Source organism: Halictus rubicundus, chromosome 11 (assembly GCF_050948215.1).
Source record: "Halictus rubicundus isolate RS-2024b chromosome 11, iyHalRubi1_principal, whole genome shotgun sequence".
In the NCBI taxonomy this organism is placed as follows: domain Eukaryota; kingdom Metazoa; phylum Arthropoda; class Insecta; order Hymenoptera; family Halictidae; genus Halictus; species Halictus rubicundus.
In genome coordinates, this window is record NC_135159.1 from 2,106,188 (window position 1) to 2,120,505 (window position 14,318).

The window sequence follows — 14,318 nt, forward strand, 5'->3', positions numbered from 1 at the left end:
TTCCTAAAATATTTTCAGTTCGATTCTATTTTCTTTCAAACGTGTGTTTCTACATAGAAATGATTTTCAAGTAGATACACAGTATGCTTTGATGGAAATATTTATGTTTTCGGCGTTGTTTCAGCAACCGGCGATTCTTCCTTGCTTTCCGAAGATGTTTCTACTTCAGGCTTTTCTATTGGCATGTTTGTTGCTAAATATTGCTTGTGCCTTTCAAGCTGTCGTTGTTTCTTGGCTTCCTTCTTCCTCTTTTTATCTTCCTTCTCATATTTTTCTAACATTTCGTTCATTTTCTCGGTTGTCACCTGACCTGTAGCACGCAATTGTTTTCTAATCTCATCTAATCGACGTTGTTTCTTTAGTCTCGCTTGTTCCGCTTCCATTTGCTTCCTCGCAACTCTTTGTTTCACTGAGGCTATCAGATTTTCCATGTTAGCCATTTTTGCCACGATCTGGTTTTGCCTGCAAATAACGCAACACACCATGTATATTCAGTTCGACTCTATCAAAAGTTTTTCGACTAACTTCGCATACCTAGCTATAATAGCCTCCTCTTTTCTGTTTTTCTCTTCAACGATCTTCTGCCATGTTTCTTGAATGGTTAGCGGATAACCAACTCTTTCGTACTCCTTAGCATCCTCCACTTCTTCAGGCGTTGGCCAAGCTAATCCAGCAGGTACTCCTAACGCCTCCATACCGTACTTACCTAATATCCTTCTTTTATACTTCACCGTGTTATGAAACCAAGCCATGGGTTGGTCATAGGGTTTCCGACCTTTTATGATATTTCTATGTTCGGTGCTCAATCTTGATTTATTTCTTTTCGTTTCCATATCGTCCGTTTCACTTAAGAACACTGGTTCTTCTTGCACAGATTCCAGAATTTCATTTTTTGAATTCGATGCAAAGTATCTCCTCCCTATGACACTTTGGAACCTTACCATTAGCTGTACATTAGCAACTAAACTTCTTAGAGACATTTTGTATGTCGAATCGACTTTGTTTTTTATCCTGCAAAACAAAAATTATAACTAAAGTCGACCATTAAATCTTAATTTACTTCATTTATTTACACAGTGCCCAACGATCATTAATTGTCAATTGCATTAAACATTGCCAAAGTCTGTCTTTAACAATGAAATGAATACGTTTATCATGTTTATTTAATTAATCAAGTTATGATATTTAAACAAAATCTATAGAATGCACTGTACATTTTCTAATATTTAATCTATAATCGTGTCGCACATACACAATCAAGAATTCGAAGTGAGGTTAGGTTTATTGTTACCTTTAAATTACACTGTGTTGGCAGTTGCACATCACTTTTTGTCCAGTGTATATATTTCAGTGTAAATTTTCGATAAACAAAACGGTAAGTCAAGTACAGAACAAACTTTTAAATTACTGTATATTAAAAGATTCAAATATTTGTGTTTTATTTTCTCCGATTTGTAGCAATATTGTTCAGCGGTGTTCGCATGGTTACGATCACATGGTATTGTTGTGGTTATGGACACTATCTATTGAGCATAAAAAAATTAACGTAAATTAATAAAACTATTGCACATCGATTAAATAACGAGTAAACAAAGATGGGTAGACTAGCAGAGGTACGATATTTGATAGAAAAATTCTATATTCCAAAGGAATATTTTTATATAATTAAAGCTTGGTTTGCAGGTAAATGGCGAACAATCGTCCGATAAAAACAAAACTTTCGTATTCATGAATGAAGGTTACACTCTGGGAAATGCTTTGGTAACAGTGATCACTCAGAAGTACGACTAGTAGATTTATTTCTAACAGATTTCCGAGTATCCTCAGCATTCTTTTCCGCTTTTATTTATTTATATATGTTCTTACACAGCCCTGATGTGGAATTCTGTGCTTGCTTTGTCAATCATCCAGCAGAGGGAAATATTTACCTAAGGATACAAGCAAAGAAAGGGAAGGCAATAGACATTTTAAGGAAAGGATTGCAAGACTTCGAAAAGATTTGCGACCATACTTTGAAAACTTTTAATGCTGCCTATGATCAGTTCAAAAGTTCTAAAGATATGGACACTACATGATTTCCCTTAGGACAACTATCATGCATTATTATAATTATCCTATTTGTTTCACTATGTATAATAATCAAGAAATTTCAATAAAAGTTTTTTTATAAAAATATGTAATATATCCGAATCTACTTAGCGTTAACTAATTTTTTTTTCATAAAAAGAATGGAAAAATTAAAATTAGTATATAGTTGAGTGTAACAATTGGTATTGGACAGTATGTAAGAGAAAGAAAGTACACGACGCTTCGGTAGAGTTTTTCACATGGAGATTTATTGTTTAAACAACCTCAGCAGGTCTTTGTCCACCAACACCTTTGTGGTTCTTGAACAGGAAGTCTGCGAATTCCTGGTAAGGTGCTTTTTTCAGTGCCTGGTTATGCCAGAGGTCTGGTGTCAGGTACGCGTAAGTCTTTGCGATGGCCGCATAAGTAGCCTTGGCGAAATTACCAAGAGTACATGTCGACCCTCTCGCGGAGGTGTAACAGTCTTCGATACCGGCCATCTGGAGCAGTTTCTTGGGAACGGGTGCGGAGACGATACCTGTACCTCTGGGCGCAGGGATCAAACGCACCTGAACCGATCCACATTTACCAGTGACTTTGCATGGCACGGTGTGGGGATCACCGATCTTGTTACCCCAGTAACCACGACGCACCGGCACAACCGAGAGCTTGGCCAAGATGATAGCACCACGGATGGCAGTGGCTACTTCTTTGGAGCACTTCACCCCTAGACCGATGTGCCCCTTATAGTCACCTATGGCTACAAACGCCTGAAGCACAGACATAGCTATTAGAGAAATCAACATTAATCGACTATAGTCTGTCCAACAAGACGAAACGGCAAACGTAAACATAGCCACTCGAAAGATTTGAAGTTAGTCTTCTCAGATGATAGCTAGCAAAGGATGCACGCTGAACAAGTACTTCCGCTGCTTCGTTTCTTTGGACAGACCATAAATATACAGTGACTCGCTTAATAACTTTTTTCAAATAGGACCAAACGACTTGAAATTTTTTAACACTTGATTGCCAGATGAAAAAGAAGGTATCTGTTCAGTTTGTGATCCCTCTGACAGATTGGTGGTTTTATATGATAATGAGAGTGATCAGATACCTACCTTCATAATTCTAGTAAAAACCAACATATGTTAAAAAAAATTATTTAAGTTTTTCTATATACAGTAACGAGCAATACTGAGTCTACACTATTTGAAGCAACATAACTTTTTAAAAATTAGATCAAATGACTTGAATGTTATTGAGAAGTTAGAAGGATTAGTTTATTAGACGAGGTATAAAAAATTTTTGAAAAAAGTTTGAATTGGTCGGAATCGCAAAAGAAATAGTAAAAGTTGGTTTTTCTCAGCTTTTTTATCTGAGCCTGTATTGAAAATTTAAAGAATGTATTTGATTCGCTCGAAAAATGGCAATTTTTGCACTTTTAAGCGTTTATAACTCGTAAACAAATTAACCAATATCTGTGAAATTTTCAGCATGGATATAATTTATTCAAGCGAATCAAACACATTTTTTAAATTTTCAATACAGGCTCAGATAAAAAATCTAAAAAAACCAACTTTTACTATTTCTTTTGCGATTCCGACCAATTCAAACTTTTTTCAAAAATTTTTTACACCTCGTCTAATAAACTAATCCTTCTAACTTCTCAATAACATTCAAGTCATTTGATCTAATTTTTAAAAAGTTATGTTGCTTCAAATAGTGTAGACTCAGTTTTGCTCGTTACTGTATATATAACAATAAAATCATAAATGAGTCAAATTGACTCGCTCCGGCAATCTAGTGTTAAGAGGCTAGAATAATTAACCTTTATTACTAGATGACATTTTTTGGTCTAATTGTGAGAAAGTTATTCTGTTTTAAATAGTATTCGGTCGATTATACGAGTTACTGTAAGTATATATGTTAAGCATTGCAAGTTTACCTTGAAACGGGTGCGTTGACCGGCTCTGGTCTGCTTTTGTACAGGCATGATTTTTAAGACTTCATCCTTTAAATCGACTCCAAGAAATTTGTCTATGATTTCGTATTCTTTGATAGGCAATGAGAAGAGATAGATGTTCTCCAGGGTATCGATCTTTCCGTCCCTGACCAAACGACCGAGCTTGGTCACTGGAATCCATTCCTTACTGTCTTCCTTGCCACGTCCACGACCACGGCCTCTTCCTCTGCCTCCACGGCCTCTTCCTCGAGATCCACCACGGTCACCGCCACCTCCACGAGAGCCAAAACCTCCACGGAATCCTCCACGTGCGGCTGGAGCAGCGTCCGCCATTCTGCAAAATTTTATAAATATTATTATCACCGTTTTCTTTTTTTTAGTTGATCGGGAGAAGAAAAAAAGGAAATAAACAATAACTATGACTTGAAAGATGGATTAATAGAGTTTCGCTAGCTGAAGTGTGAACCACGATCACGTCAGTTATAGGAAGTGATCTTCACTGTTGCCGCGTAACCCCTAAACACGTGGTTCTGTCAACAATAATGTTTATTTCGATGATCCGACAACAAATTCTTTCTTTAACAATTTCTCTCGAATCTTGGGAACGTTCGCGTTCGAAATAAAAGTTTGAAAATGTCGAAATCGACGATTATTACAACAAAATCGAATAAATTTGTTCGAGCGTACTTACGTTACTTCTTTCTTCTGGGTACGGTTACGGAAGAAAGACCAAACGATACTCGAGATATCGACTAGCCGCGAGAATCGAACGTGTATCGATATATCGATACATTACTTACATAGAGACCGACATTCTCGATATTCGACGCATGGCGTTCGTGTCATATCCGAAATTCGAATTTAAAAAGTGTTACCGCGAAAATAAACGTAAGATACATAGTATGTATACATACTTATATGATATGTACACGAAAATACATGATATACGTACCTATACTCGTTTATTTGTTTGATCCTGCGAAATCGATAGCAGGCCATGAGTTCTTCTGTCATGTTCTATTTTGAACGAAATATTAACTGGTCAAAATGGTTAAGTAGAAACAGGTTGTCAAAATACACTATCGACAGAACACATATCGTTTTATTGGTTCCCATTTCTGGAAATGCGAATGAAGACATGCGAACGAAAACGTGACATCTACAGAAAATATTAAAAAATGACGTCGTTGTGGAGCGGTTTTTTTATTTAAAATATCAACGATTTACGAATTTACTGGCCAGTTTCTCACGAGGAGTCTCGTGTTTGATTCACTCTTAATCTTCACAACAGAGGTGGTAGGATGTCATTGGAGGATCATCAGATCTCATGACGGATTTGAGTCAAACTGTATCAGAGGAGGCTGTTCTATATCAACGCGGTTACAAGTTCTTGAAAAAGCTAGGTGAAGGTTCTTACGCGAAGGTATAAATTCTAGGGCATGTAACTTGTACAAGTATACTTACACGAGGCATTTGATTCATGGTTCGTTCGATTATCTAATTTGCATTTATTTGGTTATTTTCGTTCTAGGTATATTTGTCAGAGTACAGGTCAGATACAGAATCAGAGAAGAACAAGAAACTGGCTTGCAAGGTGATAGACACTACCAAAGCGCCGAAAGATTTTGTCAAGAAGTTTCTGCCTCGTGAGCTCGATATTCTAGTTAAAGTGAACCATCCCCATGTGGTGCACGTGCACAGTATATTCCAGCGGCGAGCCAAATACTTTATGTTCATGCGATACGCCGAGAATGGGGATCTCCTCGAGTTCATACTGAAAAATGGAGCAGTTCAGGAAGGTCAAGCTCGTGTGTGGATTAGACAGCTCACACTCGGTAGCATTACTATCAATTTGATGATATTACATTGATGAGCAGAGCGAGTGGGTAGAGTATAGCGAAACTATCTCTAAATTCTAAACTCTAAACTAATACTTCAACTTTTTCTTACAAAATTTACGATCGTTTGTAACACCTTCAGGGTCTTTGAATAGCTTGAGTTCCTGACTCGCTACAAACTGTAAAGGACTCGTCATCGCTAAACTTTTCCCAACCGCTTTGAGGCTTCGTTGCGGAGTAGTTACACACGGTCTCTGGGGAATGTACAGAGAAAGATCTGCCTATAGAAACTGTTGTTTCTCTTACAACTAGCTCTGCAGTATCTCCATGAAATGGAGATAGCACACCGCGACGTCAAGTGCGAGAATGTTCTTCTTACGTCGAATTACAATGTGAAGCTTGCCGACTTTGGGTTCGCGCGTTACGTGATCGACGACCGGGGAAAACAGGTCCTCAGCGACACTTATTGCGGTTCTCTATCGTACATCGCTCCAGAAATTCTTCGGGGTTCTCCGTACAGTCCTAAAATGTCTGACGTCTGGTCACTGGGCGTTATTTTGTACATCTTGCTGAACAAAGCGATGCCGTTCGACGATACCGATATCAAACGGTTGTACGTGCAACAGAGGAATCGCAAGTGGAAATTCCGCTCGAAAGTCGTGTCGCTGTTGAGCGAGCAGGTGAAGAAGCTGATCACCACTATTCTGGAGCCAGATCCGGTGAAACGTTTAAGACTGGATCAAATCATCAGCAGCGAGTGGATCGCCATGGATCCTAGACTCCTGACGCTTACTCCTGCCGAACAGACTGCTTTAGCCAACGCGCAGGAGGAAAGAAAGAAAATGGAGGAAAAGTTCTCGAGGAGAGATCCTGTTAGAATCTTGATTCAATTAAAACAGAGAGCAATAAGTTACAGATTTCAATATTTACTTTGCAGAAAATGTTCAAAGTCGAGGAGAAAAGCAAGATAGACACACAACAGCAAAGTAAGGGGAAACAAGATGTCACCGTTATAAAGAAAGCTGCTGCAAATGTTTGTATCTCCGTCTATCGATATCGATGTTTCCTGTCATTGTGATCGCTATTCTTCAGTCTCTTTTCTTTCTTTTGCTTTTCAGGTAGTAATGTCTTCGATAGCAGGTGGACCTTTCTTAAGCAATGTCTGAGAAACATGGATAACGGTTATTATTCTATCGCTAACAGTAATATACCAATTTATTGAAACTTGGTGTGCATGCTACAATGGACAAGCATGCATATTCTTTATGGTAAAGATACCGCTTAACATTAAAGTAACGAGGAACAGAATTTTCGAACGTATCAAATTCATTGCACGGAATACGAATGTATACATATATGTACATATGTATATTGTTTCTAGTTCCATATGTATTGCGCCTTCATTAGGGTTGTATCGTTTGGTGATCTGCACTGTACATAGTAATCGAATCCATCGATAAACGTTTCTACTTCCTCTTTAAGGGAAATGTTAATGATATTATGAGGACTAGCGAGTCCTTCTAGGTTCCAAACTCCATTCGATAGAAATAGCAAAAGCTGATCGTTCGGCGACCTGCTCATTCGAAACACCTCCGTAGCTGGCAAAATATATTCTTGTAGATCATCGTTCCTCCATGGTTGATAATGCAAAAGCAACGTTTGCGATCTCAGTCGTAGAGCGATCCACAATGATTCCGATAGCGACTCCACGAACGCATCGATTACATTTCGAATAGGCAGGACTATAGAACATATATAATCACTTTTTCTTAATATTCCGATTATCGCTGACTTTACGAAAAGACTGAAACAAACCTTTTGATTTATGAAGTCCTTCTGTATTATTATACGAATATATCAAAACAGAGTCTAACTTTATCCAGACTTTATATTCGTTCTCCTTCAATACCATTGATTTTACTAACACAACGTCGCGTGATTGCGATTCAAATACTCGATTTCTTATGGTTTCATTGATACAAAATTTGGATGAGTTTCCCAATTGACACTGTTTTCTGCGATCCGTTATATTCTTGTTCACAGTAACAACAATATTCTCTTCTTCCACCACTTCCAGTTTGTTCAAATAAATTGCGCGATCTGCAATGATTGTTAAACGTTCAATAAATCAAGACTGTGAGAAGGGAAAGTATCTTTCCCTTTCATAAGAAATACATATTTTACTTTACTAACTTTCTAATGCCGCTTTAATTGTTCTGGTTGCTTTCGAATAATTCTTCATTCTTTCAGCAACAGACTCTATGCTTGAATAATTTTTCGAAAAATTCTTCAACTCTATATTTCCATAAGTATGATTAATTGCTAAATTCCCAAAAATTCTAAAAGAGTTTTGCAACTCTACATCCGTTTTGATCTTTTGTAAAGGCCTCTGCTTTCTTAACTGACTACTTATCAAATCAATCAAGTTAACATCATTTACTAAACCATCGATAACAAGCGTTGACGCATCGATCGTTCCTTGAATTTCTATTTGACCATTGATTATTTGATCGGCAGACTTTGATAATGTTTTTGACAGAACGTGTCCCATTACAGTACCAGATACACTGTAAAATAAACATTGGTCTACAGAAATATTCCAGGTAAATGAGAATTGTACTTCGTACACCGACATTAGTAAATTACTTTATATTATTAGCAGTAATAACGTTAAAGATCTTCCGTCCCTTAATGGTTGCAAATTTCTGTTTCCTCGTCAGAGAATTCCTTGCCCATTCATTAAAATTCAAACCATTCATACTTTCTGCAGTCAGAGTCATCACTTTTGTTTTCCCGGCTACTAGAATCTTTTCAGAATCAAATCTCATAACATCGGTTCTCAGATTGATATTATTAATTTTGTCTCTTGCGTGTAATTTATCTGTGAATTGGTAAAAAGAAAAAATGAATTAATCGCCAACGAAGAAATATTTGACAGCGGATCATAGTAGTTACCTGTGACCTTTAATTTATTAAATGTCCATTTTGCAGTAATTTCTTGGTCTTCATTACTACGAATTAGGGCATTATCAAGCATATCGTTAAAGTCTGAAACTGAAGACTTTATAGAAGAAAGATTTGAACCAACAATGCCAGGTATTTCAACGTTATTTATTGAGGCAAGAACTTGTATCTCCTGTGGTTTTGTCTTACTCAAAACACGTGTGGAAATGTTCTTCCATGTTTCAAGATTTAATGTATTTGAAATGCTCTGAAAGGAAATCGTATTATGTGCGATTATAAAAAAAAAATAAATGGAATTATTATATGATAAATCCCTTGGGATAAAAGCAAAATCCTTACATTCTTAATGATATTCCCTTGCATAGATGCATTTACAATCTGCAAATATTTTCCTTGAAAAACTGTATCGTTTCCAGTCAGCCATATCTGTTTGGATAATTCTTTCAACTCGACATTATTTATAGTTTGTATTTCTGGTTCGGTTCGAAATGTTATGGAGTCTTTAACAAGAATGTTAAGTGGAAATTCGTTTTCTATAAACGAACCAAAGGAATATGGCAAATATATTACGTTTGTTTTTATACTCCCAGATATTCGTTTTTTATACAAATTAACATCTTCTTCCAACTGTGAACTATGGAATGGGAAGTAGTTGGTGTAGAGATTATTCGCTGTGAATCCACCGCCTGCAATGAGATGCTCAAAACAGTTTTATGTTTAAATAAATGCAATACGTTGATTAAGGAAACGAATAATTGCTCACCGAATGTTATATTTCCTAAAGACACTATGCTTTCAAGTTTGATAGCATCAGTCAAAAAGTTGGTAAGATTGATATTATTAATGACTCCTATGTATGTGTCTTTTTCTGAAATCATGTCGCCTATTACCCTTGGAATATCTATTCGCAACTGAATAGGAGACTGAAGACTACCAACTATTAAATCTGTTGCCTCGATTGGACCTCGAAGGATGTTAGACGTAGTCCATGAATTTGCAAGTCTTTTAAACTCTGTTTAAACAAATGTAAACTATTAGATAATCGTGCTCAATTCTAGAATAACGTCGACTTACCTGTTAAGTTCACATTATTTAGACGGTTTGCAATTAGATTCTTTACAATGACATTATAGTGGTACTCAGTTTCGGTAGTCAGATTCAGTGGTTCAAATATATACATTGAATTCTCATTCAAATGTCTTTTACCAAAATTTCCAAAAACATGCAAACTATTCAGATCTCTAACGGTAATATTATTAATAGTTAAAATTGTTGTCTTGATCTCAGGAACAATTATAGTATTACCACATAGTGGTGCCTTAATCCTTAAATATAAAGAGATATTCTTTATCTGACTGCGTTAAGATCCATAACTATAATAAACGTTAAAAAATCTTACACTGGAAATTTAAAGTTATCGTAAAAAGATGTTGTTAATCCAAAATTATGAAGAAAACGTTTATGTCCTGATATGGTAAGTTTGCCCTGAGAGTTAAAGGTAATCCAATTTGGTGATCCATGTAACGTGACGTTACTCCATTTCTAAATAAGAGTTCATCCTTGTTATTTAGCTATCAAAACAAGTTGTAACAATGACAAGTTTCTCACCATTTTTTCGTTTGAAAGTACCAAAGTCGTTGGTACAGTTCCGTTCAATGGTATTGCATTCGACAAAGTCTTTTTAACAGATCCTGTCTTGTAGTCGATCAAGTCTTGCGATCTCAAATTTTCGATCTTAGCACTTTCCAGAGTTACAACATGATCCACGTACATGAACTCGGAAATTATTATTATAGGTCTCAAGCGCGTTGTTCCTGTTCCTCGTATTGGGCCTTGTAAATCAACAGTACCGTTCATTCTGATTTTTGATGCCTGCATGGAACCGACCATTGTCGTAGGAAGTCCTTGCAATGGTAATAAAAGTCCATTTCCCGTTAAGTGAAGTTCTTTGGTTTTAATCTGTTGCATTCGCAACTGCTGCTTCGTTATATTGAATGCAACATCCAGTGTCATGAAAGCATCCATCACATTTATACCAACAAAAGTATGTTTTCCTACAATAATATATAATATATAATTTTTTATGCAATCACTCTATGCAATCAAGAAATGGCAATTTTTAATTTTACCTGAAACTTTCTGGTCGCCGACTATTTTTAAGACATTCTTCTCTAACTCGTTTAACAATATTCCATTCACCAACTTATCGATTCGAATTTTCTTTATAGGGAGACTAAAAACGGGGCATTTCCAATTCTCGATTTCCATTACTCTTAAAGCTTTAAAGCTCTGTGCTTGGTCTTCGTCGGATGCCTTTGTCAACTTGGACAGAAGATGAGAATTTTCTTTGACGTTCAAACGATTCAGTTTACACTTTGCTTTGCACTTAACACGAAGTTTGTGTGCCTTGGAGAAAGTAACGGGCGAAGCATTGGAATGCAATTTACTGTTTAAATTAATTGTTTGGTCTTTCAACTTCAAGATCAGTTTCTTGCATTGTTTCGTTGCATCCCTTAATGCATGAGAATTATGGTCATTTATCTGCACAAGTAATAAGCAATTAATTTACGTAATCGATCTTGAAACGGTGTGAACGCAAATTGAATCTTACATTGCAAACAAAAAGTTGGTCAATATGGCCATTTAGAATGTTAATAGGATTCTTGGAAACTGAATTGTCCGTTAGTGTTCTCTGAGCTGTCTTCTTTGCGTTAATATTCCATGTCCTGATTTCTTCTTGCATATCCTTGTAGGATTTTTGTTTCATCCATGTTGGCTCCTTTATCGTCCATGTGCCATTCTTGTACTTGACTAACAGTAATTCTTTTCCATGCAACAGAACTTGTTGAAATTGTTCAACCCCGAGCAGATTTATAATCGAGTCTGTAAATCTCCAACCATTGTACTGATAAGACAGTATTGCATCTTTGTGTAAAAGTAAAAACAATATTGCTCTGTTTGAAAATATTGGCACGATAGACCCTCCAAACGGAATTTGTTGGAAGGTAACAAAACGATCATGAATTTCTTTGTATAAAATTGTAGAGGATTCTGTGGAAAGGCACAAGAATTGTTCCACGAAGTGGCTCTCTTCCATCCGAAGGGAAGAAACATCTCGGCTTGACGGCAGTATTTGCGTTACAACAAACTTGCTGTATCTGTAGAAATACTTGAAGATGAAAGTAGTAGGCCCGGTAGCGGCAAGACACATAATTTCCTTGCTGTAGAAGGGAATTAATTTTTTGGCACCATGATCTATCACCTGTACCAAATCAAAGTAACCACCGAACCAGGTGTAGATGGAAATGTTCAAGTTTGAAGCAATGCCCAAGTGTAATTGATTCATTCCATGCCAGACTACTAGATCGGTCATGTTACTGGGCTCAAAATCCTGGACGAAATGCAAATCATACTCTTTGGTAAAGTGCAGAACTAGGATTGAGCTGTCGTGGTTTTGGACGATCAAAAGAGCTTCATACTTGCAACAGTTTACTATTATTTTTCTTCCTGTAGTTAGGGTATAATTAGCCACAGGGTAGAAATCGTAATTCTGAAAATAAATTTTAATAAACTCCAGTTGGATATATATATGTATATGCATGTACATATAATATAATACAATATAGTATATAATATAGTATACATAGTATAATATTATGCATGTATAAGTACAATACAGGCAAAATAAGGAATGTGATACGTACGTCTACTTTGTATACAGTTAACTGTGAAGCATCCAGAACTACTGCAAACCAAACCACTTGGTGATAATTTTTAAAAGAAAAAAAATCAATATCGTACACATTAGTGAAGTTCAGTTGATTGTGATCTTGAAATCCATGTAGTATATTGATACCTAAAAAGTGGATCGCAAAACACATATATAAATCGTTCGAATTGAAATTCAAATTCAAATTTGAGTAATCGATTTCGCGGTTCGATATGATCTGTCAGAACGCACGTGGACATGGCGAAATACTTTAAATATCAGTTGCTGCCTTGATAACCTTAACGGTGGCCGTGATTTTTGTTCAGTATTATATAAAAAATTCGTGTTCGAATGTACAAAATCCTTGAATATGACCACGTACGAGGAAATACGGGAAAATCTGGCGGCGCAAATCTGCGAATTGGAAGCTCTACAATCTGTTTATCCGAAAGAATTACATATCACGGATCATGGAATACTTGCTGATATTAACGAATTCATTAAAAATTCAACAGAAGAACTTCCTCAACAATTGGAGTACTCGATCGACCTTCCGGTGAATGGTGTAAGTCTCGATTCTGTTCTAATTCACTTTCTCTACTGTAATATTTGTTTTAAACTCCTGTGTCTTCTACAGGGAAATATTGAATTATTAGTTAGTCTGTCTATTAATTATCCCAGAGAGAAACCAGCGGTATACGCGAAGAGTTCCTTGTTACATAGAACTCAACAGCTTCTTTTAAATCAAGCTCTGAGTGACATTGTGGAACGTCAAGAGGAGAATGAACCATGCATTTACATATTGATATCGTGGTTACAAGACAACGGAGAAGATTATATTGCTGCTTCCAATACAATTCAGGGGAAAGAATCGAACGGTAGATGCAGCAATGAACAACAAAAATCTACAACTTTTGCCCGATATTGGATATACAGTCACCATATATACAGTAAATTTAAAAGGAAGGAAGTAGTTAATTTAGCCAAAGAAAACTCTCTTACAGGTTTCTCTATGGCTGGAAAGCCAGGCGTTATTTGTGTAGAAGGTGCCTATGAAGACTGCGAATACTACTGGCAAAAAGTATGTCATAAGTAATAATAATAATTACTCTAAACGTAATTGTAACTTATGTCAATGATTTCAGATCAAATCTATGAACTGGCACAGAATAGTGATACGATTATTGGAGAAACACGAGGATTGTCCAAATATAGATAGTATGCGTCAGTTTAACGATATTCAAGAAATAGCTTTCCCCACTTCCGAACGACATAACGATTTGGGACAACTATTAAAATATTTAACAGACCTTAATTTACAGCACGCGTTTAAAGAACTATTTGGGCTTGAAGGCAAATTTAGTGAGATCTCAGATTTGTGAGTTTTTAACAGATATATTGTTCAGAAATTATATTTATTTTTAATACTATTTTTAATAAATACGTACCCCTGTTGAACACTCTCACTTCTCTCTTATGGCGACCGAAATTCATTTTCGACGCATTCACGATATGTTCCTCGATTTTTTCGTCAATTTTAGTTAATTCATTAGCGTCCAAACTTTTTATTTCTAAACACAGTGTCACAATGCATGATATTTAAGAAAAAAGAACGAAGTGTGTATTAGCGTGTAATCGATGAAAAAGTGCATACCATGGTCTAATCGTAATTTTTCAAAAAATTTTGTTGTTTCATCAAGCGCAGTATTCAAAGCATAACTTTTTTGTCGATTTACCCGACAACTTGTTATGTTAATTAATAGTAAAATTAATACAG

At 36.2% G+C, this 14,318-nt stretch overlaps 7 protein-coding genes across 9 annotated transcripts in view; 4 read left to right on the forward strand and 3 right to left on the reverse strand.

The window, feature by feature from the left end:
- On the reverse strand, positions 1–1,429 carry Crif (growth arrest and DNA damage-inducible proteins-interacting protein CRIF). Its single transcript, XM_076796950.1, has 3 exons — positions 1,292–1,429; positions 535–1,011; positions 1–462 (listed from the first exon to the last, which is right to left on the reverse strand). The coding sequence occupies exons 2-3, from the start codon at positions 978–980 to the stop codon at positions 102–104; spliced, it is 807 nt and encodes a 268-aa protein (XP_076653065.1). The 5' UTR covers positions 981–1,011; positions 1,292–1,429; the 3' UTR covers positions 1–101.
- The window catches only part of LOC143359299 (uncharacterized), a 64,461-nt gene that overhangs the window by 31,600 nt on the left and 18,543 nt on the right, over positions 1–14,318 (forward strand). The window lies entirely within an intron of this gene.
- Positions 1,475–2,199, forward strand: L(2)37cg (RNA polymerases I and III subunit AC2 l(2)37Cg). The gene is made up of 3 exons (XM_076796951.1): positions 1,475–1,613; positions 1,684–1,781; positions 1,871–2,199. The coding sequence occupies exons 1-3, from the start codon at positions 1,596–1,598 to the stop codon at positions 2,073–2,075; spliced, it is 321 nt and encodes a 106-aa protein (XP_076653066.1). The 5' UTR covers positions 1,475–1,595; the 3' UTR covers positions 2,076–2,199.
- On the reverse strand, positions 2,315–4,814 carry Rps2 (ribosomal protein S2). Its single transcript, XM_076796948.1, has 3 exons — positions 4,722–4,814; positions 4,013–4,364; positions 2,315–2,837 (listed from the first exon to the last, which is right to left on the reverse strand). Exons 2-3 carry the CDS (start codon positions 4,361–4,363, stop codon positions 2,343–2,345), a joined length of 846 nt encoding a protein of 281 aa, XP_076653063.1. The 5' UTR covers position 4,364; positions 4,722–4,814; the 3' UTR covers positions 2,315–2,342.
- Positions 5,189–6,961, forward strand: LOC143359307 (testis-specific serine/threonine-protein kinase 3). The gene is made up of 4 exons (XM_076797190.1): positions 5,189–5,453; positions 5,562–5,865; positions 6,181–6,740; positions 6,806–6,961. The coding sequence occupies exons 1-4, from the start codon at positions 5,358–5,360 to the stop codon at positions 6,944–6,946; spliced, it is 1,101 nt and encodes a 366-aa protein (XP_076653305.1). The 5' UTR covers positions 5,189–5,357; the 3' UTR covers positions 6,947–6,961.
- Positions 6,979–14,157, reverse strand: LOC143359262 (uncharacterized). The gene is made up of 14 exons (XM_076797095.1): positions 13,990–14,157; positions 12,537–12,688; positions 11,444–12,382; positions 10,962–11,373; positions 10,441–10,886; positions 10,232–10,374; positions 9,907–10,157; positions 9,596–9,844; positions 9,172–9,518; positions 8,824–9,079; positions 8,515–8,749; positions 8,062–8,435; positions 7,684–7,968; positions 6,979–7,610 (listed from the first exon to the last, which is right to left on the reverse strand). Exons 1-14 carry the CDS (start codon positions 14,033–14,035, stop codon positions 7,246–7,248), a joined length of 4,500 nt encoding a protein of 1,499 aa, XP_076653210.1. The 5' UTR covers positions 14,036–14,157; the 3' UTR covers positions 6,979–7,245.
- On the forward strand, positions 12,712–14,007 carry LOC143359292 (RWD domain-containing protein 2A). 3 transcript variants are annotated; one of them, XM_076797178.1, is made up of 4 exons: positions 12,712–13,106; positions 13,179–13,419; positions 13,546–13,622; positions 13,687–14,007. In XM_076797178.1, the coding sequence occupies exons 1-4, from the start codon at positions 12,912–12,914 to the stop codon at positions 13,921–13,923; spliced, it is 750 nt and encodes a 249-aa protein (XP_076653293.1). In that variant the 5' UTR covers positions 12,712–12,911; the 3' UTR covers positions 13,924–14,007. The 3 variants fall into 3 exon arrangements, with proteins under 3 accessions (XP_076653293.1, XP_076653292.1, XP_076653294.1); XM_076797177.1 differs by having other exon boundaries at positions 13,179–13,622; XM_076797179.1 differs by having other exon boundaries at positions 12,966–13,106; positions 13,223–13,622.

Excerpts from the sequence above, each read along its gene's own strand:
- Rps2 (XM_076796948.1), bottom strand. The coding sequence starts at position 4,363 with ATGGCGGACGCTGCTCCAGCCGCACGTGGAGGATTCCGTGGAGGTTTT. Across the intron at positions 2,838-4,012 it reads GTCAACGCACCCGTTTCAAG|GCGTTTGTAGCCATAGGTGA; the intron begins GTAAACTTGCAA and ends TCTGTGCTTCAG.
- LOC143359307 (XM_076797190.1), top strand. The coding sequence starts at position 5,358 with ATGACGGATTTGAGTCAAACTGTATCAGAGGAGGCTGTTCTATATCAA. Across the intron at positions 5,454-5,561 it reads GTGAAGGTTCTTACGCGAAG|GTATATTTGTCAGAGTACAG; the intron begins GTATAAATTCTA and ends TTTTCGTTCTAG. Across the intron at positions 6,741-6,805 it reads AGTTCTCGAGGAGAGATCCT|AAAATGTTCAAAGTCGAGGA; the intron begins GTTAGAATCTTG and ends TTTACTTTGCAG.
- LOC143359262 (XM_076797095.1), bottom strand. The coding sequence starts at position 14,035 with ATGAATTTCGGTCGCCATAAGAGAGAAGTGAGAGTGTTCAACAGGG. Across the intron at positions 9,845-9,906 it reads AAATAATGTGAACTTAACAG|AGTTTAAAAGACTTGCAAAT; the intron begins GTAAGTCGACGT and ends TTGTTTAAACAG. Across the intron at positions 7,969-8,061 it reads AATTAAAGCGGCATTAGAAA|ATCGCGCAATTTATTTGAAC; the intron begins GTTAGTAAAGTA and ends CAATCATTGCAG.
- Crif (XM_076796950.1), bottom strand. The coding sequence starts at position 980 with ATGTCTCTAAGAAGTTTAGTTGCTAATGTACAGCTAATGGTAAGGTTC. Across the intron at positions 463-534 it reads GAGGAGGCTATTATAGCTAG|GCAAAACCAGATCGTGGCAA; the intron begins GTATGCGAAGTT and ends CGTTATTTGCAG.
- LOC143359292 (XM_076797177.1), top strand. The coding sequence starts at position 12,912 with ATGACCACGTACGAGGAAATACGGGAAAATCTGGCGGCGCAAATCTGC. Across the intron at positions 13,107-13,178 it reads TCGACCTTCCGGTGAATGGT|GGAAATATTGAATTATTAGT; the intron begins GTAAGTCTCGAT and ends TGTCTTCTACAG. Across the intron at positions 13,623-13,686 it reads GCGAATACTACTGGCAAAAA|ATCAAATCTATGAACTGGCA; the intron begins GTATGTCATAAG and ends CAATGATTTCAG.